We start from the raw sequence: 23,511 nt of genomic DNA on the forward strand, positions 1-23,511 counted from the left end.
GTGTTTGTGATCGTTTTGTTCTCAATGCTGTTGTGTTTTCCAATGAGAGTCTTTCCCACTGGCCTGTGGGGAGAATGCAAACAGAAGGGATCAAAAGATCAAACAAATGTGTTGAGTAAATGAACAGGCACTCAGCAAATTGGATGCACATTCGTGGTGATGGTGAACACTGTTTGTTATGGCTGATTTCTGCAGGTTTGGTGTCTGGGGCCAGCATTCAGTCTTGAAGAGTTGGAAGCATCCTCACTTGGAGAGGAGAGAAAGATCCGGGAGGAGAGGGGAAGCCACCGCTGGCCATGCTCTCTCACATACTGCAGACAGGACAAGGCTCATTGTTCCAGCTTCCCCCGCTGCCCTAGATTTGTAAGTTACTAGATGATTCACTGGGTAGCTGAGGTATCTTGAGCCAGTTGGAGCCTCAGTTTCTTCACCTCTATCAAGTGGTTAATAATTCCTACTTTGCAAGGACAGGTCATAGGATAAATGATATAAAGCAGGGGATAGCACCTGGCATTTAGTTGGTGCTGGGAACGCTGTCTTGGCTCTCTAGCTGGGAAACTTGTAAATGTGAAGTCTGCACAGGCAGCGAAAGAAGTCGCGCCCTTTACCTGGGCCTTCTCCCTTCTCAGCTCATCCCTCGATGCGCTTAAATTACGTTTTCCACGTCTTTCCCAGGGCGCTCCCCTCCCTCTCTCGGCAGACGGTCTGTCCCTCCCTCTCACTCCCACTCAGCTTCCCCGCCCCCTTAGCCCCCTCCTTCGGAGCCGGAGCCTGGAATCCCACGCCCTTGCACCAGCCCGGGGGCTCGGACGAGTCCGGGAGCCGCTGGTCGCCAATCACCGCGCGGTGGAGAGGCGGGCGCTCGGCTACAACGACGGGGGAGCCAGCTGGCGCTGCCTTCCCCGGGAGCCCCAGACGCTCCCACAGACACAGACGCACAGACGGGCGGGCAGGCACAGACAGGGTTCCCCAGCTGTCTACGCTCCGAGGGGCGCGCCAGCCCCGACCTAGGGAGCCCCCTGCACCCCCTGAGAGCCGCAGGCAGCAGCTCCGCAGGCCAGTGCCGGCAAAAGGGAGGGCGCGCGGGCGGCTCGAGGAGGGGAGGCCCCGGCGCGCCTGTCCCTCCATGTGAGCGGCGGCGGCTCCCACCTGGTGCCGCACCTGGGGCGCCGCGCTCCGAGGCAGCCGGACGCTGGGAGAATGCGCGCCGCCCGTGCGCTCCGCCCGCCGCGCCCGGCCGTCTGCAGCCGCCGCGCCCGCACCTAACCATGGAGTGCGCCGTTCTGCTTGCGTGCGCCCTCCCGGCAGCCGGCTCGGGCCCGCCGTGGGGCCACGCGAGACTGGGGCACGTAGCCAAGGCAGGTGCCGCCAAGGGGCGGGCTATGAGCGGGGGTCAGGGGGCGCCAGGCGCAAGCCTGCCGCGCCCCTCACAAACGATGTCACCTTTTCTCTTGCAGGCGCTCCAGCTGTGCTGCCTCTGCTGCGTGTCGGTTGCCGCAGCCTTAGCCAGTGACAGCAGCGGCGGTAGCAGCGGATTAAATGATGGTTCGTATTTTTCCTCACCCCTAGAAGGGCCTTTCCGGGCACTTTGTCCCTTCCTCCCCCGTAAAAGAGATATAAGATTGGAAAGCCGCCCCCCCCCCCGCCCCAACCTGTCAGGTGTGTGTGCGTCCTGGAAATGGTTCCTATTTGGAGAGGGGGGGTGTGGCAAGGGCTCTGGGCTTATCAGAAGAATCAGTGGCTCAGGCTTCAAGTCACGTAAATAAGAAAACAATACTTTCGCCCTTCACAGATGGATTGTTTAAAAACAAAAACAAAAAGAAACGCTTATTGCCCTGAGACTTTACAAAGGAAGTGGACTTGGACAAGGCGGCACAAAGGGCCCCTTTCTCCTGCCCTTCTCCTGGGAAAGCCGGCAGGAACTGAAAGGTCTAGAGCACTTTCCCTCCCTATCTTTCCTCCTCACTCTCCTCTGTCCCCTTCTTCCTTTCCTTCCTTCTCTTCACCCACCTGAGTCATGGATTCCCAAAGACCGCTCTTAGAGAAAGGAAAGCAGGTAGCTGAAGTCTGTGGGTCCTTTTTCTATCTGTTCTGAGGTCCTCCAGCCACAAACCTCCAGAACACCCTCATTTCTGTCATTTATTAACTTCCCACCTTTGCCCAGAAGGAAAATCCTTGTTTTCGTTGTTTCCACCAGCTACCGGAGAACAAGTTTATGCTGTGACTAGCAAGACCTTGTCCAACTTGGATTCTTTGGGACTCTATAATTTCTCTCCTTGCAGGGTTCTCTCTCTCCTGTCAGGAGACAAGGGTGCATATTGGGGACTGGGGCGATGGTGGAGTTATGAAGAAAGGCTATGCCAGGGAGTGGTGAGTGAGGGGTGGGGGGGGGGATCAGGAATTAGCTCTTGGGGAGAAATTCACCTTTTGTCCAACCAGAAAGGTTGCAGCTTCTAAAACAGCCCTTCATTGTTCCATCAGAGTCAAATGGCTGGAGTCCCAGCCACCACCTATAAGGAGTTCATCTTTAGTTAGCCCCTAAATCAATTGATCAGATCGTTGTTGGCAGGGAGCACTGACCATCTCTTCTCCCACCAACCACTGAATGTAACCATCAGCCTGCTAATTCTTCCCCTGGAAACAAGCCTGTAACAAGTGTCTGGGGGGTTGGGGGCAGGGGGGACTTTGCTGGCTGATCCTTAGAAAGCTGGCTGGATAAAGCTCCCACATAGCTTCCCAACTAAGGACAGGCAGAGTTTCAAAAATGGCTTTGCACAAGGAGGTAAGAAACAACTGATTGTAGAGACTCAGGCATGGTTGTCAATGAGGTTTTAGTTTGGTGGGGGAAGGGAGTGATTTATCTCTAAGAAAAAGTTGCGTTGGATCAAGAAACACATACCTGTAAAGCAGCATATTGGAGATATTTAAGACACTTAAATACTGTATATTTTCAGGTTAAGAAAAGGGAAAAAAAATCTCTTCAATTACTTTTTTAAAAAAAAATCAGCATGACGGTTACATACTATTTCTAGTTTAAGGAGAGTCCAGGAGAAAATGGGAGAGGCAGGACATAAAGAACATAGGAATAAGAATTGCCCAACAATAGAAGGATCACAGATGGTTCATACCCAGAGAAAAAACAGTTGGAAATCATCGTCATATTGGATTTTTTTAATTTCTTTTTTTAGCAAGCATGGGCCTAATTAGAATATCACTCCTTGATCTTGCTAGGGACAGGGCTTCTGTTCATTCCTTAAGCCTTTTTTTGTTAACTGTTTTGGGAAAAGGGAAATTCCTCTTTTTTTTTGCCCTCCTCCAGTAACCAAGGACCCAAGTGACTCAAACATGCCTCTCAGTTTTTCGGAATCTTTTAAAACACTTTCCAAATTAGTTTCCCATTCTGTGCCTAGAAAGTAGAAATGCAGAGGGTTTTGAATGTTCAGTGGGCATATTTCAGATCATTTTGTGGGATGATACTATTCAATTTCAATGTTTTGTGAAAGAAACAGTGTGCTGGCTTCATTTTTCAAACAGCAAATTGTTTTCTAGCCCCTCCTCACTGGAACAGGCAGCAATTAGTCCTGCTCTAGGGAGCAGTAGGAAAGGTATTTTTGAACAGGCCTTTCCAGGTGTCCCTGCTCTGACACTCCCCCGCCAACATGTTTGAGCAGTTTGAAACATCAGCCTATATAGGAAAGTTCTGACAATACTGAGGCATTTTATACATGCATATTTTATTCTTTTGCCATTAAATAGGATCATCCCTCTGAAAGTGCGTGGTAAAATATTAAGGGCCATCCAAGTGCGAGAGTTGTATTATCATGCATAAATAATATTGTAAATAGGACACTGCCCGTTACTTGTTAATTACTTGTGGTATTATCTCACATTATCCAAGGCTGTGAGTTGTCATTTGAAATTTAAACTGCAAAAAAAAAAAAAACTCCCGATTCATTTTAAACGTAAAGATCTGAATCAGTCTCCTTGAAGAAAATTCCACTTATTTACTTTTACAGTTTTCTATTTTGCCTCCTCCAAATAAATTATAGAGATACCTCCATGGCTAAGAGATGAAAAGCCTATCTATCTCCAAACCAGGAGAGCTGTGACATTTTCCAAAAACATTCTTGAAATTCATGAAAATTGTGTTTGCCTTTGATTTCTGTAGGAATTACTGTGGCCGAGCTAGTTGTAGAGACTCTGGGGTCCTCATCTTCACAAGAGTCTCTGAATTATATTTAATCTCGGCACGTGGCAACAGGCACAAAGCTATCTTTGAGCTGTGGGTTGCTCTTTGCCAGCTTGGTAGAAAGTGACCATTCGGCATTGTTGGCTCTGGGTGCTGACGGCTCAACTTTTTCCGTTGCAGACTATGTCTTTGTCACACCGGTGGAAGTGGACGAGGGCGGGTCATATATTTCACACGACATTTTGCACAACGGCAGGAAAAAGCGATCTGCACAGAGTGCCAGGAGCTCACTGCACTACCGATTTTCAGCATTTGGACAGGAACTCCACTTAGAGCTGAAGCCTTCGGCGATTTTGAGCAGTCACTTTATTGTCCAGGTACTTGGAAAAGATGGTGCTTCAGAGAATCAGGAACCTGCAGTGCAGCGATGTTTCTATCAGGGATTTATCAGAAATGACAGCTCCTCCTCCGTCGCTGTGTCTACGTGTGCCGGCTTGGTAAGTGTGTCTCACTCTAAATCAGATTCCCCCTTTCCTGTGGTTTGTATAACTTGAATCAACTGATGACTGCAATATTAACTGCCCTTCTAGCAAACTCGACACATTTGCACCGTCAGCTTGGATACTTCTAATATCCTCAATTGAATTAATCTAATCTGCTCCCAGAAAAAGAAAATATAATAGAACTTTAAGTACCATTTAGCTCATGCTTTTGATGTTTAATGGTCTGGGCCTTTTTATTCTTCATGTTTGAGACAATCCCTAAGGAAATTAATTTGATGGATGCCATTCCCTTTGTAAAGTCTTGGGAGACCAGGCATTATATAAATCTAACAAGCTGCATGCCTCTACATGCTTTGAAATGGGAAAACTGTATTTCAATACCAAATTGTATTCAGCAGCCCAGTTAAGCCCAACCTTCATTTTACTGAAGGGAGGTCTTTTGTTTTCTTTTAACTAATCTGTTTGTGTTGTCCTGCTCACACAAGACACCCTTGTGGAATGTGGTGTGATGTACTCAGGAGCTGGTAGGATTAGGTATGACGTCCAGAGAAGCAAAAAAACAAACTAAACCCATTGCCACTGAGTCGATTCCGACTTGTAGCAACCCTATAGAACAGTAAAACTGCCCCATAGGGTTTTCAAGGAGCAGCTGGTAGATTCGAACTGCCAACCTTTTGGTTAGCAGTCAAGCTCTTAACTACTGTGCTTAAAAAAAGAATTTGGGACAAGTGCTATTTCCTCTCTGTGTAATCCTAGTCTGTTGAGCACCAGGCTGAGAATATTGGTGTAAAGGTTGCTTCTATCAGGGTCCAGTCATATATGAGCCAGAAAATGGCATTTGAGGTTGCTTTTATTCTGTGTTACAATGGAGAAATGTCATGAGCCGACAGAAGAGCTTGTCTGTGTTTAGACACGTGATGATAATGCTCTGGCTTGGTTGGATGAAAGAAAATTGAGGAGGCCAAGTTGAGGACTCGGATTTGGTAATGTATATATGAGTTAAGCCACAAAGAAAGAGGTGGTGGCTTAGAACCTGGTGAATTAGAACCCCTCTTTCTTTTTTATTGTGCTGAATATATATGTAACAAAACATTTGCCGTTTCAACATTCTTCATGTGTAGAATTCAATGACATTAATAATGTTTATCATGTTGTCCAGCCATGACCATTATCCATTGCCAAGTTTTTCTATCACCCCTCATGTTTGCTGCTGGTTGAAACTTTCAGTTGTGTGTTACTCTTTTTTGTGTGTGTTGTGACCTAATATTTAGCTTAAAACCTTCCATCAGAACCAGAGTTATATTCTTTGGTACGGTCTTTAAAATATAAAGTAAATCAAAGATTTAACAATTCCCAACTAAGCTTGATCCATCTCAACGAACAATATGTCTCAATCATGACCTATCGTCTTAGTCATCTAGTGCTGCTATAACAGAAATACCACAAGTGGATGGCTTTAACAAAGAGAAATTTAATTCCTCAGAGTAAAGCAGGTTCAGCTCCAGGGGAAGGTTTTCTCTCTGTCAGTTCTGGAGGAAGGTCTTTGTTCTCAATCTTCCCATGGTCAAGGAACTTCTCAGGCACAGGGACCCTGGGTCCAAAGGAGGCGCTCTGCTCCCGACACTGCTTTCTTGGTGGTATGAGGCCCCCCATTCTCTGCTTGCTTCTTTTTCATCTATTAAGAGATGAAAGGTGGTGCAGGCCACACCCCAGGGAAACTCGCTTTACATTGATCAGGGAGGTGACCTGAGTAAGGGTGGTGTTACAACCCCACCCTAATCCTCTTACTGTAAAATTACAATCACAGAATGGAGGAAAACCACACAATACTGGGAATCATGACCTAACCAACTTGGTACACACAGTTTTGGGGGGATGTAATTCAGTCCATGATACCTGTATATTATAACATGAATATGCACACACATATTTGTTTTTGATCTCCTGCCCTTTCTTGGAATCCTCTCATATTTCCCTGTCCATAGTAGCTTAAACTACCTCATTCTACATACCATACTGGTTAAGAGCAGTTTGCCAAGATTCTAATTCTCACACTAGCACTTACTAACTAGTAGGACCAAGAATAAGTTATGACTTCTTGCATGTAAAGTGCTACCCATGCCTGGCAGGGAGAGGGAGTCACTGCTGTAGGGTTGTTTTATTTTCAGTCAAAATTAGCTTTAGTGTGTTGAGCCCTTTCAGGATTTCATTCTCTGTGAGTGACAGGAAAACTGATAAATTGTCTCTTATTAACGGATGTTGGGTCACTTCTCCAAAGGAAGAGATTCACTTTTGAACAGGGAGCAAATTATCTTTCAACCCATAAGAATGAGGTAAATTAAAAATTCCATCTTTGTGATAGGTGTGAAAGAAATAGTTGGCACACTGACCTGCCAGTGTATAAGGCTGACGTAAGCTGGGAACTGAAAAGATGACAGTTTGAACCCACCAGCAGCTCCATGGCAGAAAAGACCTGCCAGTTTGCTCCCATGAAGATTACAGCCTAGGGAACCCTATGGGGCAGTTCTACTCTGTCACATACAGTTGCTATGAGTCAGAATCAACTCATTGGTACACAACAACAACAAAGTGGGATCAGGAGACTCAGGTTTGATGCCTACTTTGCAAAACAAGATGTGTGTTCTGAGTTAATTAACTTCACATCTGTAGGCCTCAGTTTCTTCTCCTGAACTATGGAAAATGATTTCTAAAACCACTGCCAACTCTAGGCATTGGACTTTGATTTATCCAGTTTGTTGCCCCTGGAAGAGCACACTTTGGTATACCCAGGATAGGGAGAGAGTCATCAGTCTTATCCTCATTCCATTATTTGCCCTACCTGGCTCTTAACCAACTGTATGAAACACTGAAGTGAGTTTGAGTTCAAGAAAAAAGATCTGACCATGAGATAGCAGCATTGCACAAGGTATTTATTGGGGAAGATGCATTGATAGCCCACACGGGGGATGGTCCCCCACTGCAGGAGGTCTTCCAGAGGCATGTGGTACAGGGAGCCACCAAAAGGGGAAGAGGGCAAGGAAGTTCCCAGGGACAGGGAGAAAGTGGGAGGGGGGCTTCTGTGTATCTAGGGTATATCCTTCCACTGCGAGGTGAGGAATCTCTAGGTCAAAGAGCTCTGAAGGACAGTAGCGGTTTGATTTCTTATAACTATAGAGTTTTGTCTTATCTAGGACTAGCAGATGTTGGGTGCAGTTGCACAGGCAGACTCTAAGTAGCTAAAAAATCTGCTTATTTGGGTGATTTTTAAAATTGTTGGATATGTACAACTTTGAGTTTAGAGCCAGAGGGCTTTTTGGGCTGATATGCCTAGTCTGTTAGAAAGAAATAAACAACCTAGGGCCATCTTTGGCTGATTTATGTAACAACACACACACACACACACACGCACACACACACACACACTCGGTCATTCTCAATAAAACAATAGAAAAAAACAAGAGGACAGATTTGGAACGGAGAAGCTAAGACTGCTCTGTGCTAATTTTTATAACCCTGTTCTTGAAGTATAAAAGAAAAATGTATAAGTCATAAGTGTATAGGTTGAATGACTTCCTCAAAGTTCACACCCATGTAACAGACAGCCAGATCAAGACCCAGGACATTACCAGTGTCCCCAGAAGACCCTCTTGTAGCCTCTCCAGTCACTACCCATCACAAATACCTACTCTCCTAGCTTTTGACATAATTGAACTTTGCCTATTTTTGAATTTTATATAAGGAGAATCATATAGTATGAACTTTATGTCTGGCTTATTTCATACAATATTGTGATTGTGAGATTCATGCACATTGGCACATTGTTAGTTTGTCCTTATAGCTACATAATATTCTTCTATGTGAATATTCCACAATGTTTCCATCCAATTGTTGACAGACATTCAAATTGTTTCCCCTTTGAGGCTATTATGAAGAGTACTGCTGAACATTCTCGTGTATGCCTTTTGGTGAATTTATGGACACATTATGCTGGATACATACCTAAGAAAGAAATTGTTGGGTCATAGAGTATATACGTGTTCACCCTTAATAGATACTGCCAAGCTGATTTATACTCCCATCCGCAGCATATGAGAGTTCCAGTTGCTCCACATTTTAACCAACACTTGGTTTTTTTCTTTCCTTAGCCACCCTGAATGCTAGATGTGAACTGGTACCCCATTATGGGTTTAGTTTGCATTGTCCTGATGGTTAATGAAGTTTAGTACCTTTTCTTTTGCTTATTGGCCGTTGATATCTTTTTTGATTTTCTGTGGCGTATTTTTTTCTTCATATGGAAACCATGGTGGCGTAGTGGTTAAGTGCTATGGCTGCGAACCAAAAGGTCAGCAGTGCGAATCCTCCAGGCGCTCCTTGGAAACTCTACAGGGCAGTTATACTCTGCCCTATAGGGTCGCTATGAGTCGGAATTGACTCGACAGCACTGGGTTTGGTTTTGGTTTTATGGTATATATGGAAAAGAAGTGGTTTTTTTCTCTATAAACAGACACAAGAATTCTGAGTGGAAATGCCTTCAGCAACTTAACCTGTTGTTACTACACCTATGAATCTCTAACAGTGGGCTAATGGCTTATAAAAACTATTAAATGATATTAATGGGTCCTGTGAGATCACTTGAGGTATCACATTGAGGGAACGCTTCACTATGGACATTGACAGGTGGGGATGGAAGAGAAATAACTGTGTCAGGAGGAAGAATTTCTTCATTCTTCTAGCTACCTAGAACCCAGAAACATTCCTTAGCTTTTTGGGTTTAGCAAGGGCTCTGTAACTCCTCTAAAGTCAACTGTACCTCCTGTTTCCAGCAACTGCTGCCATGGATTCAGTACAGTAGATGATTCATGAGTCAGCAAAGGAACACAAATATAACCTCCTTGTTGGAGGGACTCATCAAAGTTAACATGCCAAAGCAGATGGGCAATTCTCCTTCCATAATAGAGACAACATGGGATGAAAGAGACTGTGAGATGAAACTACTTCTACCTGAAGCCTCTATACCAAGAGTGGAAGGTACCCCTGGTGTCAGAATCCCTTTACAAATGATAGTAATCTCCTAGTTTGCACATAGTGTGTTAGGAAAGTAATAAGCCACCTTTAGATGGCTTGACAAAGTACCAGTAGGAAATCTTACCATTATCTTGACCACTAGGAAAGCCCCAGGAGAAAGCGAGAAAGGGTAGAAGGGCTAGTAAAACATACAAATAAGTAGATATTCCAGCTTAAATTGTTCTGGCAGGGCATTTCCCTTAATAATTCAGAATTATCCTTTGCTTAGAATATCTGATGTATTTTAATAAATGCTGCTATTGTTGTTGTGTGCAATTGCATCAATTATGACTCATAACAACCCTATAGGTCAGAGTAGAGCTGCCCCTTAGGGTTTCCCAGGCTGTAATCTTTAAGGGGGAGCCCTGGTGTTGCAATGGTTAAGAGCTTGGCAGCTAACCAAAAGGTCAGCAGTTCGAATCCACCAGCAGCTCCTTGGAAACCCTATGGGACAGTTCTACTCAGTCCTATAGGGTTGCTATGAGTTGTAATCGACTTGATGGCAATGGGTTAATCTTTACGGGAGCAGATTGCCAGGGCTTTTTTCCTGCAGAGCTGCTGGTAGGTTCAAAACACTGGCCTTTCAGCAGCTTAGTGCTTAACCACTGCACAACTAGGGCTCCTTCACAAAAGACTCACACACCACATACCCATTTCTGTCAAGTCGATTCTGACTCATAATGCCCCTATAGGACAGAGTAGAACTGCCCCATAGGATTTCTTACTTTATTCAGGAGGTTTTTTTTTTTTAAGTAGGCTGTTATCTACTTGGAATAATTCATGAAACAGGAGTTGCAAGTTATCTGCCCTGAGTGAATCATACCTACAGTTAAGTTTGGGGTTATTATTTTTAAAGATTTGAAAGACTGTAGACAGGAGCATGCCCTCTCTAACTCATAACTGCCCCCTATGCCTGGCTGCCTTACACTGCCTGAAGGTATTTGTAGTCTTTGTCCCAGAAATCTCAGAGTTGCAAATTAACCTAATGACGGCACTGGGTTTTTTAATCACTATCTGGAAACCCTGGTGGTGTAGTGGTTAAGTGCTATGGCTGCTAACCAAAAAGTCAATGGTTTGAATCTACCAGGTGCTCCTTGGAAACTCTATGGGGCAGTTCTACTCTGTTCTATAGGGTTGCTACAAGTCAGAATGGACTCGACGGCAACAGGTTTTTTTTTTTTTTGAATCACTATCTGCCACTTATGTCCTTTCTATCATATCCAGCGTCATCTTGAATACCAAGGTCATTATATTTCCAGAGAGCCCATGCGACTCTTTACCCTGACATTGAACTACAACCTATCTTTTTGTAATTTTTACCAGTGTTTCTTAATTTGGCTTTCTGGGATGATAGAACAAACCTTTCTTCCCACATACTAGGAGATCTAAAAGACATTTATGGCCCCAAAGCATTGCACCTGTGTGATTCTTTTTATTCAGACAGTTTTTCAAGGTGTGATTAACTGCATTAGATTCACTTGGGGTGTCTGTTGAAAATACAGATTCCTTTACCCAAAATAGAAGCTCAAGGAGGCTAGGCTGAGGAATAAGTATTTTTAGCTGTCCTAATCATTCTGATGCATACCAGCATCTGAGAACCACCAGATTAAGGGGTCGAACGTGGAGATAAATTGTTTAAATAGTTGGTGTCGATTGGACAGATTGATTCCATTTCTGATACTTAGTGGAAATGTCCTTTAGGAACTGACTGGAAAGCAACATTGAATGATCATTCTGTCATTCGCCAATGACTTAGGAGCCTGTAGATGGCACAAATAGTTTGCGCACATCTCCTAACCTAAGGTTGGCTGTTTGAACCCGCTCAGCAGTACTATGGAAGAAAACGCTGGCTGTCTACTTCTGTAAAGATTACAGCCAGGAAAACCCTGTGGAGCAGTTCTACTCTGTAACACACGGGATTGCCATGAGTCAGAATCGACTTGACAGCAATGGGTTTTGTTTTTACCATTGTTGTAATGCCAGGGAGTGTTCAGGGCAGAATCGTGTACAAAATCGATGCCATCCTCAAGGTCATAGGGCTTACATCCTCCGGGAGAAGATGGAACGGTAATTCCACGCCTAGGAATTGCTATTTTATTATGAACCAAGCTGTAATTCAGCAGAACCTTGGTATGAGTTCATGAACATACGGCTTTAGAATGGGTGGACCATGGTCAAATGAGTGTCAAAATGCCACCTCTTGGAGCTTTACAGGGAATATTAGCATATTGTTGTTCGTTGTTGTCAAGTCATCTCTGACTCATGGCAACCTTCTGTATAACAGAATGAAACATTGCCCAGTTCTGTGCCCTCTTCACGGTCGTTGCTATGCTAGAGTTCATTGCTCTGGTTATTGTGCAGTGTCTTCTAACTTAGGGGGCTCATCTTTGGGCACTGAATTGGACAATAATCTTTTGTGATCCATAAGGTTTTTGTTGGCTAATTTTTGGGAGTAATCACCAGCCCTTTCTTCCTATTCTTAGTCTGGAGCTATGCTGAAACCTGTCCACCATGGCTGATCCTACCGCTATGTGAAATACTGGTGGCATAACTTCTAGCGTTATAGCAACACATGAACCACCTTCGTATGACAAACTGACGGACTGGTGGTGTATTAATATTAGCATATTAACAAGTCAGAGATGTCCTACATTAAAGACGTTTAACTCTGTTGAAACCTAGAATTTCCCTAATTTATTTGGCCATGCAAACTTTTTTTTTTCCTGAGAGCATCTCTTCATCATTTGGTAGTGACAAGAAAATCATCAAGTCATAGATCCCCAAAAGAAACACTATAATATTATGTATTGATTTCTGACTATTAAGAGATGTTCTGGGAATAAAAAAGGTCACATGTTCATAAAATTTGGGAAACTTTAGGTTTAAAGACGTCTTTAGTGTAGTACATATCAGACCCTTCAAAATGCTTTGCTGTGCTAACGTGCATTAGGAAGCTCCAGGAGGTAGAGTTTCGACACGAATTTAACCATACCCCTCCTTTTAAACCACTATCAACTCCCTATACCGGGGCTTCGTGGTTCACAATAAAATAGCCATTCCTAGGCCTGAGATCCACCACTCATCTGTCAGTTTGTCATATTGTGGTGGCTTGTGTGTTGCTGTGATGCTGGAAGCTATGCCTCACTTAGCAGGAGGGTGGAAAGATTTCGGTAGAGCTTCCAGACTAAGCCAGGCTAGGAAGAAGGACCTGGCAGTCTATTTTTGAAAAAATTGGCCAGTGAAAATCTTATGAGTAGCCGTGGAACACTGTCTGATATAGTGCCAGAAGATACTGATGAAGATTGAAGACAACAGCCTTCAGTATGGATTGCCCCTCGATGTAAATAAAACAAAATTCCTGACAACTGGGCCAGTTAGCAGCATCATGATAAATGGAGAAAAGATTGAAGTTGTCAAGGATTTCATTTTACTTGGATTCACAATCAACACCCATGGAAGCAGCAGTCAAGAAATCAAATGACGCATTGCATTGGGCAAATCTGCTGCAAAGGACCTCTTTAAAGTGTTAAAAATCAAAGATGTCACTTTAAGGACTAAGGTGCGCCTGACCCGGGCCGTGGTATTTTCAGTCGCCTGGAATGCATGTGAAAGCTGGTCAGTGGATAAAGAAGACTGAAGAAGCGTTGACGCCTTCAAATTATGGTGTTGCCAGAAGAACAGACAAATCTGTCTTGGGAGAAATATAACCAGAATGCTCCTTAGAAGCAAAGATGGAGAGACTTCGTCTTATCTACTATCTTAATTATCTAGTGCTGCTATAACAGAAATACCACAAGTGGATGGCTTTAACAAAGAAGTTTATTTCCTCACAGTAAAGTAGGCTAAAAGTCGAAGTTCAGGGTGTCAGCTCCAGGGGAAGGCTTTCTTTCTCTGTTGGCCTTCTCATCAATCTTCCCCAGACTAGGAGCTTCTCTGCACAAGGACCCCAGGTCCAAAGGATAACCTCTGCTCCTGGCACTGCTTTCTTGGTGGTATGAGGTCCCCAGCTCTCTGCTTGCTTCCCTTTCCTTTTATCTCTTGAGAGATAAAAGGTGGTGCAGGCCACGCCCCAGGGAAACTCCCTGTACATTGGGTCAGGTGTTACAATCCCACCCTAGTCCTCTTTAACATAAAATTACAATCACAAAATGGAGGACAACTACACAATACTGGGAATCATGGTCTAACCAAGCGGACACATATTTTGGAGGGGACACAATTCAATCCATGACACATGCTTAGGACATGTTATCAGGAGGGACCAGTCACTGGAGAAGGACATCAATCTCGGTAAAGTAGAGGGTCACTGAAAAAGAGGAAGACCCGCAACAAGATAGATTAACACAGTGGCTGCAACAATGGGCTCAAATATAACAATGACTGTGAGGATGCCACAGGACCAGGCAGTGTTTCTTTCTGTTGTAGAGAGAGTCGCTATAGTCAGAACTGACTCAACGGTACCTAACAACAACAACAGGTCTAAGATGATCTGCACTTTATTGGTACCTGGCCTGTCTAATGACCCTATGTTGTTCAGCTGGGGAAAGGCACCCCTTGCTTAAACTCTAAAACCAAGCTCCGTTATTAGTGGCAAGATCAAATGGAAAGCTATGCAGAAACTGTTACCCATATGGCGACCTTATTTCCACCCAGATCTGGAATGCCTTGTATGTCTGCCTTTCAGGAAAGGCCCAGCTGGTGAAGGTGGTAGACTGCTATGCTTTCTGCTGTAACAAAAAAGGCCCAATCTCGCCTTACAGTCTGGCCGCAGCGCCTTGTAACGGCCCAGAGTAGACTGTGTGCTGTGACCAAGGCTGCCAGGAGAATCCTCTCCACTGTAGGCTCTCAAGGCACCATCCAATTTTGTTAACTTGGCTCCCCTTCATTTCTCTTTTCTTTGTTCCCAACAATTAAACCGAAAGTGGCGATTCTCCTCCATGGCTGGCTGCCCTAATGTCCCCATTGTAGCTTTCTTTCGTGGTGGCCTTTTCAGACGGCCACTCCAGTGACCCATTCTCTGGAGTGCTGGGTCCCCGCAAGGAGCTTTGGAAGCAATTGGATTTCCACAGGCAACAGAGATGCTTTGATGTCCCCTTTTCAGAAGTGTTTTATGTCTCAGAAGTCTCAGTCATTGAGTTGTCTGTTGCTGGTCACTATCTGCCGAGCAGTCTTTAGAAAACCAATTTCCATTTGTGAAAGGGCTGAAGTTAAATGACCGTGGTCCATGGCAGAAAGAAAACAATACTCAGCTGCTCTGTATGGCCTTGTTAGCTGGCAGGGGTTTGTGGAATTACATTTACCCCCTTGGAACTCTTCTGTCACTTGGTCACTTAAGAGAGTCACGTGAAATTAAGGATTAGGCCAGGTTGTATTTATGTGTTTTTTTTGAGTACAGGCTAAACTTAGTTGCTTAACCAGGGCTGTTTTCTTAGGCCATTACTTGATTCATCAAGGGTAAAAAGACATTTTTTTTTTCCTTTTTCTTCTTTTTTCCTCTGTCTTGTATTGCCTTTTCAGATGTGGCTTGTGGAGAAAATTATTTGTTTTGCTCATAGCGACACTTCTAGCAAAATGCCAGGCCAAACTCTTCTTAAAAAAGAAAACAACAACTAGCCAAGGCAGGGAATTAAAAAAAAAAAAGCCAAGGCTCTTGCCAGATAGCTGATCCCCTAAGTGACAAAGGCCAATTTGAGGGGTACTCGTGGGAGACTGAGAGGTTGATTCTTCTCCTTCTTGCTCTCTGCCTGCTTGGGGTTGGCAGTTGAGGTGCAAACTCCCTGAGGTCCTAGGTTGTAAGTCTGCGGCTTTCTTCAGGTCTCTACACTTCAGTGTTCTCATCTGTGAAGTGGCAGGATAACTCATGCTCTCATAAGATGAATCGTGATGCATCTTCTACCGTAGCCTGGTACACAGTAGGAGCACCATACTTTAATCCAAGCCCCCTTCTCGTTAACTTCTCAGCCTGTCAGAGCAGGACAAAAGCTCTTGGGTATTGGAAATCATCTTGGTGAGGACATCTGGGGATTTTTGTGGGGGAAAGCAACAACTATGAAGAAATAAGATGAGAGAAAGATAAAGGATCAAAAAGGGAGGATCAACAAATAGGTAGGATTTGGATCAATTCATGTTATGATAAAACAGCGTAGGGTAGTGGTTCTAAGCTCAGACTCCAGTGTCAGAAATGTGAGGCCCAGCTCTAGACTTTGCTCTGTGACCTAGGACAAATTACTTACTGTCCCTGTTTCTTCATTGGTAAAATGAGAATAATGGTAGTACCTTCCTCATGGGTTTATGGATGCTTAATTGAAAGAAAAGTACTCTATGTCCAATACTTAAACAGTTCTTGGCACATAGTAATAATACTGATGATGGTAACAATAATGTAGTAATAATTACCATTATTGCAGATCTTCTCCCAAAATGGGGCTTTTAAAATTGGCTCATGCCAATCCTCCTTACCACCCACAGGCAGGAAAGAGTTTTAGCCTAGGTAATAATAATGGCTAATATTTATTGAAGGAGTCCTGGTGATGCAGTGGCTAAGTGCTTGGCTGCTAACTGGAGGATCGATGGTTCGAACCCACCAGCCTCTCAGGAAAAAGATGTGGCAGCCTGCTTCCACAAAGATTTATAGCCTTGGAAACCCTATGGGGCAGTTCTCCTGTCGAGTAACTTCGAGTCAGAATCGACTTGATGGCAATCGACCTGATGGAGGTTTTTTGTTTGTTTTTTGGTTGTATGTATATACGTGTGTGTGTTTAAAGTGTAGTACACAAATTGTATTAGGCAGTACTTTTCCCAAAGCATAGTGGTTTGTTTTTTGGTGAGGTGGTGGGGGAGGGGGGAATGCTTAAAAATAATGTATGTCTTAGAATTCTTTCCTTATAACTACATACACTAAAAAAAAAAAAAAAAAAAAACAACCCCTCCAAATGTAAACAGGCCTTAGAATAGCACTGCTTTCACGACTAAAACCATTTGCCTGGACTTTATACACATCCCTCTCCACAAACCCAGGAGTTCCTCTGCAGCTACAACCAAGTTATTCCCATGCAACCCTGTTCCCACGGCCTCTCTGTCCAATTACAGGGAAGACTTCCCTCAAATACCATCATCCAAGTCTGGTGAGCGGGTTCTGTCTGGAGGGCATACTCACCTCTCCTGAAGGGATGCCTTTGATGCTTCTAAGGATTTTATTTTCAGCTGAGTTCTTTTGATTGCTTATTCATGCCGTGGAGCTTTGGAATATTTTATCTGCCCTTATTACCACTGCACGTCAAGGGGGCATGCTTTCTAATATAAACTATGTAGCACACATCACTCATTTACTAGAAGTCAGCTGTGTGCACACCCTGATTTTAGAGTCGGCACTTGAAAGGGATTGAGTGAAACTAGTAAAAAGGGCTTATCTCGCCACTGATTTACCGAGTTCCCCTGCAGCAGAGTGCTCTTCAGTGTCTGCGGGTTCATCCTGTGATTTTACAATTCCTGATCCCTCTTTCATACTTGACTGCTACTTCCAGGAGGCAAATGAAGAGTAATACAAAATTATTTGCTCTGTGGATACATAGTGAACGCATTTTTTTTTAACCTTGATTACTGAGGCTGAGTGTTTTATGCAGCACAGAAACATGATGGAAATTGAATCATAGTTAATGGGCACTTAAAATATGCTAATGTACTTCTCTACCTCTTATCTTAGGGTCTTGTAGTCATTGTTTCCCAGTGAAATGCATTGACGAAAGATGCATTTCATTCTTTTAAAGGATTTCCTTTTGTGCATAATGCAAATTATAATCTCCATTTAGACTTTTCTGGCTTCTCAAGTTGATTAGGATAGATTATGTGTTTGTAAGAATTTGCCCATTTCATCTAAGTTACCCAGTTTATGAGTGCAGTATTCTGTTATGATCCTTTTTAGTTCTGTTGGGTCGGTTGTAATATCTCCACTTTAGTTTCTTCTTACAGTTATTTGCATCTGTTTTTTCCTTTGTCAGTCTAGCTAAAGGTGTGTCTATTTTATTGATTCTAATCTCTGTATAGCATTACAATTTAACACTGTAATTTGTGACTAAAAAGTCTAGATCAGTGATTCTTAGCTCAGGGAGCTATAAAAAACCTGAATTCCCACACCCCACCCCCAGACCAATTAAAGCAGAATGTCTGGGGATGGGGCCCATCTGTATCTTTTTAAGACTCTCCAGGTGGTTCTAATGCACAGTCAAGACTGAGAACCCCTGGTCTAGATAAATGTCAGGGGCTTTAGAGATACAATCTTCTTAGAAATACCTTGTACAAGTAGTGTAAGAAGGGCAGGATGGTATGTTAAAATTCCCGTCTCTCACTTACTGTTTCGGTGATCTTGAGGAACTTATTCTTTTTAAAAAGATTTTATTTTGATATAATTTTACACCTCCAAGAAGTTGCAAAACTAATACAGAGAATTCCTGAGTCCCTTTCACCCAGATTTGAGGAATTATTAAACTATCTGAGAATCTATAGTTTCCTCATCTGTAGAGATAAAAAAGAAAAGATAACTACTATAGTCTGTTCCTCAGCAAGACTAATACAGAAGTTTTCATAGTGTTTATTGTGTAGCAGGTATGCAATCGTAATGAGCCCCTTCCCTTCCTTGCCAGAATCATAATCATCTTAAAGTATCAGGTCTACCACTCATCCTTCCTCATGGGGCAGGTGAGACAGTGGGTCCAAGGAGAAGCAGCAAGTTTCCTTAGATATGCACTGTTTAATATTTCTTAGGAAAGTGTATTTTTAAAAAATAATTTTTATTGTGCTTTAAGTGAAAGTTTACAAATCAAATCAGTCTGTCACATATAAGCTTATATATACCTTACTCCATACTCCCACTTACTCTCCCCCTAATGAGTCAGCCTGCTCCCTCCTTCCAGTCTCTCCTTTCGTGACGGTTTTGCCAGTTTCTAACCCTCTCTACCCTCCCATCTCCCCTCCAGACAGGAGATGCCAACACAGTCTCAAGTGTCCACCTGATACAAGTAGCTCACTCTTCATCAGCATCTCTCTCCAACCCATTGTCCAGTCCAGGAAAGTGTATTTTTGAACAGGGTGTCCAACGGTGGCACTGTTGGCATTTTGGACGAGCAATTCTTTGTTGTGAGGAGCTGTCCTGTGCACTGTAGAATGTCTAGCAGCATCCCTGATCTCTACTCTAGGTGCCAGTACTCCTCCCCTAGCTGTGTCAACCAAAAATGACTCCAGAGATTGCCATGTGTCCCCGGGGGCCACAATCACCCTGCCTGAGGACCAGTGGTAGAGTGCAGCACAAACTGGCTGCTTTAACAGCATGCCATTATCTAAGTTCACTTTTTTCAGAGTTTAGAAGTTGTTGATTTCAGTACCATTAAGAAGAATGATTTCAGGCGCCACATCATCCTTTGAAGAACTTAGTGAAATTGTGCATGGGCCAGTGGCTAGCTAGATGAGGTGGAAGCAGGAAAACCATTTGGAAATACTTTAAAAGCTGTGTATTTGCTTTTGAGTTTCACAGCAGCTCAACCCAGGCTGCTCAAAATAACCAAATCTCTAAAGAAACAAAGATACATTTATAATAAAATCTACCTTCTCACTCTTATGTTCTCACCAGTGACGTCACTTAAATGCGGATCCTGTTTTGGGTTTTCAGTTGACCTTATATAAACATTAAATGTACTCTGTTTCTCTTGACTTATAAGAACGGGCAAACGGGTAATTCTGGGAATGAAATAAGGAATGTTCTCTGTGTTTTGTGAATGTGTGCTTCAGCTTGAGAGCCTTCTAAGAGGTGTATTCGATTTTTGGACCTACTACTTGTAGTTGAGCCATATACCATTTATTACTTTTAAAATAGTTGCTGTGGTTGAGGCAAAGAGCTCTGTTTTAATTGGAATGCAGAACAAGGAACCTAATTCTCTTAACCTAAATCTATCATCCTGTCCTGGAATAGACGCATTATCTAAGAGTGACAGTAATATAATATTTATATCATTAGCAGCATCCTTTAACTTGCTCAACCTCTTTATAAATACACCAGACAAGCAAAGCAAAGGCCATTTTAGGCTTGTATTCCTCGCTGTCGTTAACTAATCTCTTGACCTTTCTTCTTTCTTTTCCTTCTGTTCCTTCCTCTCTCCCACCCACCCATCCATCCTTTTATCCTTCTAGCCCAATGCACTTATTCCCAGCCTACTGCATGCCTTAGTACCATGACAGATTATGGAAGTACAAAAAATAGTTCATAGTGCTTATATGGGAACATAAAAATAATTATTGAAAAGTGGTTCCTAAGTTCTAGAGTTTTTCCATGTTTGATAAAACATTGCTATTTTCCTCTTCTTCATATCCATGGGATTTGGGTGGAAGTGACATGTTTTCCAGAATGTCCAATCAGACCATCAGACACCCTTGGCTACAGTGATTGGTTCAGGGATAAACATGTAATTCAAGTCAAATTCTGGGACACCTTGGGGTAGCAAAGAGGAAGGAATGTAAGCCCAGAGTTACTGGCAACCATCTTGTCACCTCCAAATGGGGTCTTCACAGGCCTGATGATATCATCTGAGTCCTGTGTCCAGCTGGGCTTGAAGTTAAAGTCCTTTGGGCTTTTCATGCATAGAAACCATAAAATCTCCTTTGTGGTTAAGCAAGTTGAACTTTAGTTGCTGTCACTTCCAGCTGAAAGCCTAAACTGTGAGCAATGAACAAGTCACAGACACTTTCGGTAAGGAGCTCACAGGCACAGTGCAACAAGGGCATCAGACAGAGTGTCCCACAGGTGCATGTAATGGGCAATTTGCCCACATGCTTCATGAATCAGCATTCATTGGGTGTAATGGCAACCGCACAGAGGATTACTGCATCCAGCATTGCCAATATTTGTCCCTAACCGTGCATCTTGGATACATCATCTGCCTTGCTGATTGGCCACTTCATCTGTCAGTTGTCTCGTTATTGCACGCCTTTCCACGTCTGCCAACAATATCTGCAGATGGCTTTAAAGTGGCAAATACAAGCAAGCACATTCTGTGCCTGACAGTGAGCAGTTGGAGGGCGATGGAGACTTCATGGTTGTCTTAGAGGATGACTTCACACTCCATAACCACTTTTAATTGATTTCTTTGATTTGTTTGGACGATGACATGTGGGGTAATGTTGTAAACCAAGAATGCCTATTGATGGATTGCGTTGCTCAGCATTCATATGCAGTTCATTTGTGTCTTTGAAGAAGTTTATTTTAACAAATCTAATTTTAGTGTGCAGTGGATTTTTATTTTTAAATAATGACAGCAGGTTTTTTCCATGAAATCCTCTATTTCTTTTTTATGGTGCACAGAACTCCATCTCCTTTTTATTCTAGAGCAGCACTCTCCTTTAGAAATATAATGCAAGCCACATATGTAATTTTTCTATAAAAGAAAAAAGAAACAGGTGGAATTCATGCTATTAATATATTTTATTTAATCCATTATATGCAAAATTTTATTATTTTAGCATAGAATCAATATGAATGTTATTGATGAGACAATTTACATTATTTTTGCACACATCTCCAAAATCTGGTGTGTATTTTCCACTTCCAGCACATCTCAGTTTAGACATATTCCAAGGGCAGGCACATTTCAAGTGCTCCGTAGCCTCTTGTGGCTACTGTATTGTACAGCACAGGTCTTGACCTCTCCTAACTTGAAGTTTCTTAACATGGACAGTGGAAGCAAACAAGCAGAAAAAGTTCCTTTTTCACTGACTTTTGTCAGCCCCCATGGAGTTAGCCCCACTCGTGGCGAGCCCATGCACCCCTGAACAGAACGCTGCCTGGTCCTGTGCCATCCTTGTGATCAGCTGCAGATCACAGTGTTGTGATCCATCGGGTTTTCATTGGCTGATTTTTGGAAGGAGATCACCAAGCCTTTCTTCCTAGTCTGAGTCTGGAAGCTTCACTGAACCTGTTCGGTATTATAACAACATGCAAGCCTCCACCGACAGACCCGTGGTGGCTGCACACGTGGTGCGTTGGCAGAACTTGGGTCTCCGGCATGGAAGGTGATAATTCTACCACTGAACCTCCACTGCCCTGTTGTTTTTTAACTGACTAGTTTACTGCAAGTGCTTGTCTTCCAAACAGTACTTCCACAAGCATCGCAGTTTTGAGCTGAACCCTTGCCAACATGGGTAGGTTGGTATTTTGGTGTGGAGGCACTTGGTCATTATACAGTCACACAGAAAACTGTACAATTCTGATGATGGAAATCAGATTTTAAATAAGCATGCTCAATTAAACATTTCTCTTGCAGATAGGAGCCCTGGTGGCACAGTGGCTAAGAACTCAGGCTGCTAACCAAAAAGTTGGCAGTTTGAATCTACCAGCGGCTCCTTGGAAACCCTATGGGGCAGCTCTACTCTGTCCTGTAGGGTCGCTGCGAGTTGGAATCAACTTGATGGTAACGGGTTTGGTTTGTTTGTTTGTTTTGCAGATAAGGGAAGGATTTTCTTTTGAAAATTTTCAGAATTCATACATAGACTTCGTTTTAATTAGATTTGATCAAAACTTGCTAATTAATTTTTGCATTGTTTTTTGAATAGAACCTTTTTATTAATCTCGGCCTTCTGATTTACCTTCATAACTTTAATAGTTACAGTAGTTAATGTGTTTAAAAAGAAATTTAAAATATCATTTTTTTAAAAAATTCATGATCAGTTAATGTAATTGATGCCATTAAATTGTACATGTGAAAAATGTTAGATTGGCAAATGTGTTATATAAATTTTTACAGCAACAACAGCAAAAGATTGGTGATTGGGAAATTATAAGCTAATGTCGCGCTATTATAAGTCTCCCCTCCAATACCAAAAAAACCAAACCCATTGCCATCAAGTCGATTCTGACTCATAGTGGCCCTATAGGACAGAGTAGAACTGCCCCACAGGGTTTCCAAGGAGTGGCTGATAGATTTGAAATACCAACTTTTGATTAGCAGCCCAGCACTTAACCACTGCCCCACCAGGGCTTTTCGTCCCTAATAAAGGGGTATAAGAAAAGGAGCCCTGGTGGCGTGGTGGTTAAGTGCTGGGCTGCTAACTAAAAGGTTGCCATTTGAACCCACCAGCTGCTGCATGGGAGAAAGATTTGACAGTCTGCATCCATAAAGATTTACAGCCTAGGCAACCCTGTGGGGGCAGTTCTACTCTGTCCTGTAGGGTCACTATGAGTCAGGATTGACTCAATGGCAGGCTTTTTTTTTTTTTTTTTTTTTTAAAATAGAGGGGTTTGGTGGCATAAATAGTCCAGACCAGTGGACATTCAAAAATGGATCATGTTAAATGTATCAGAAAATTTAGTTTTTTTTCTTTTTTTAATTTGCTTATGTGGATATTTGAGCAAATGTTCCTTACTGATGGCAATACCAACTAAAGCAGGCAACTTCCACAGAGAGCCAGGAGAAAGCGAACAGCCCCGTGTCTTACTCCAGAAATGGCTTCTTCCATAGCTGGAGAGTTAGAGCCAGATTTTGACTCTAATGTTATATTCCCTTGCTGAGTACTGGCTTTCTTCGGTCAGAAAAGTAGAATGGAGTTTTCTCTGGAACATCCGAAATCAGGAACAGGCGGCCTTCATTCTACAGAAAGAGAAGAAAAGTTCTCAAACCAGGGAAAGGGCAGTGGGTCCTTTTCAGGTATACCACTTCCTCCTTCTAGGCTGGGCACCAATGGGCCTTCTCACCATCCTTCTGCAGGTTGACTTTG

General features: G+C 43.1%; 1 protein-coding gene across 1 annotated transcript in view; it reads left to right on the forward strand.

Annotated features, from left to right (window-relative positions):
* The first annotated feature begins 1,268 nt into the window (after positions 1-1,268).
* ADAMTS18 (ADAM metallopeptidase with thrombospondin type 1 motif 18) overlaps positions 1,269-23,511 on the forward strand; it is a 172,507-nt gene continuing 150,264 nt past the window's right edge. Inside the window, exons 1-3 of the mRNA XM_064273760.1 lie at positions 1,269-1,358; positions 1,458-1,545; positions 4,370-4,686. Of these exons, the coding sequence (XP_064129830.1) occupies positions 1,269-1,358; positions 1,458-1,545; positions 4,370-4,686 (495 nt within the window). The remainder of the gene's footprint in view (positions 1,359-1,457; positions 1,546-4,369; positions 4,687-23,511) is intronic.

The sequence above is a fragment of the Loxodonta africana genome, chromosome 21, assembly GCF_030014295.1.
Source record: "Loxodonta africana isolate mLoxAfr1 chromosome 21, mLoxAfr1.hap2, whole genome shotgun sequence".
Classification (NCBI taxonomy): domain Eukaryota; kingdom Metazoa; phylum Chordata; class Mammalia; order Proboscidea; family Elephantidae; genus Loxodonta; species Loxodonta africana.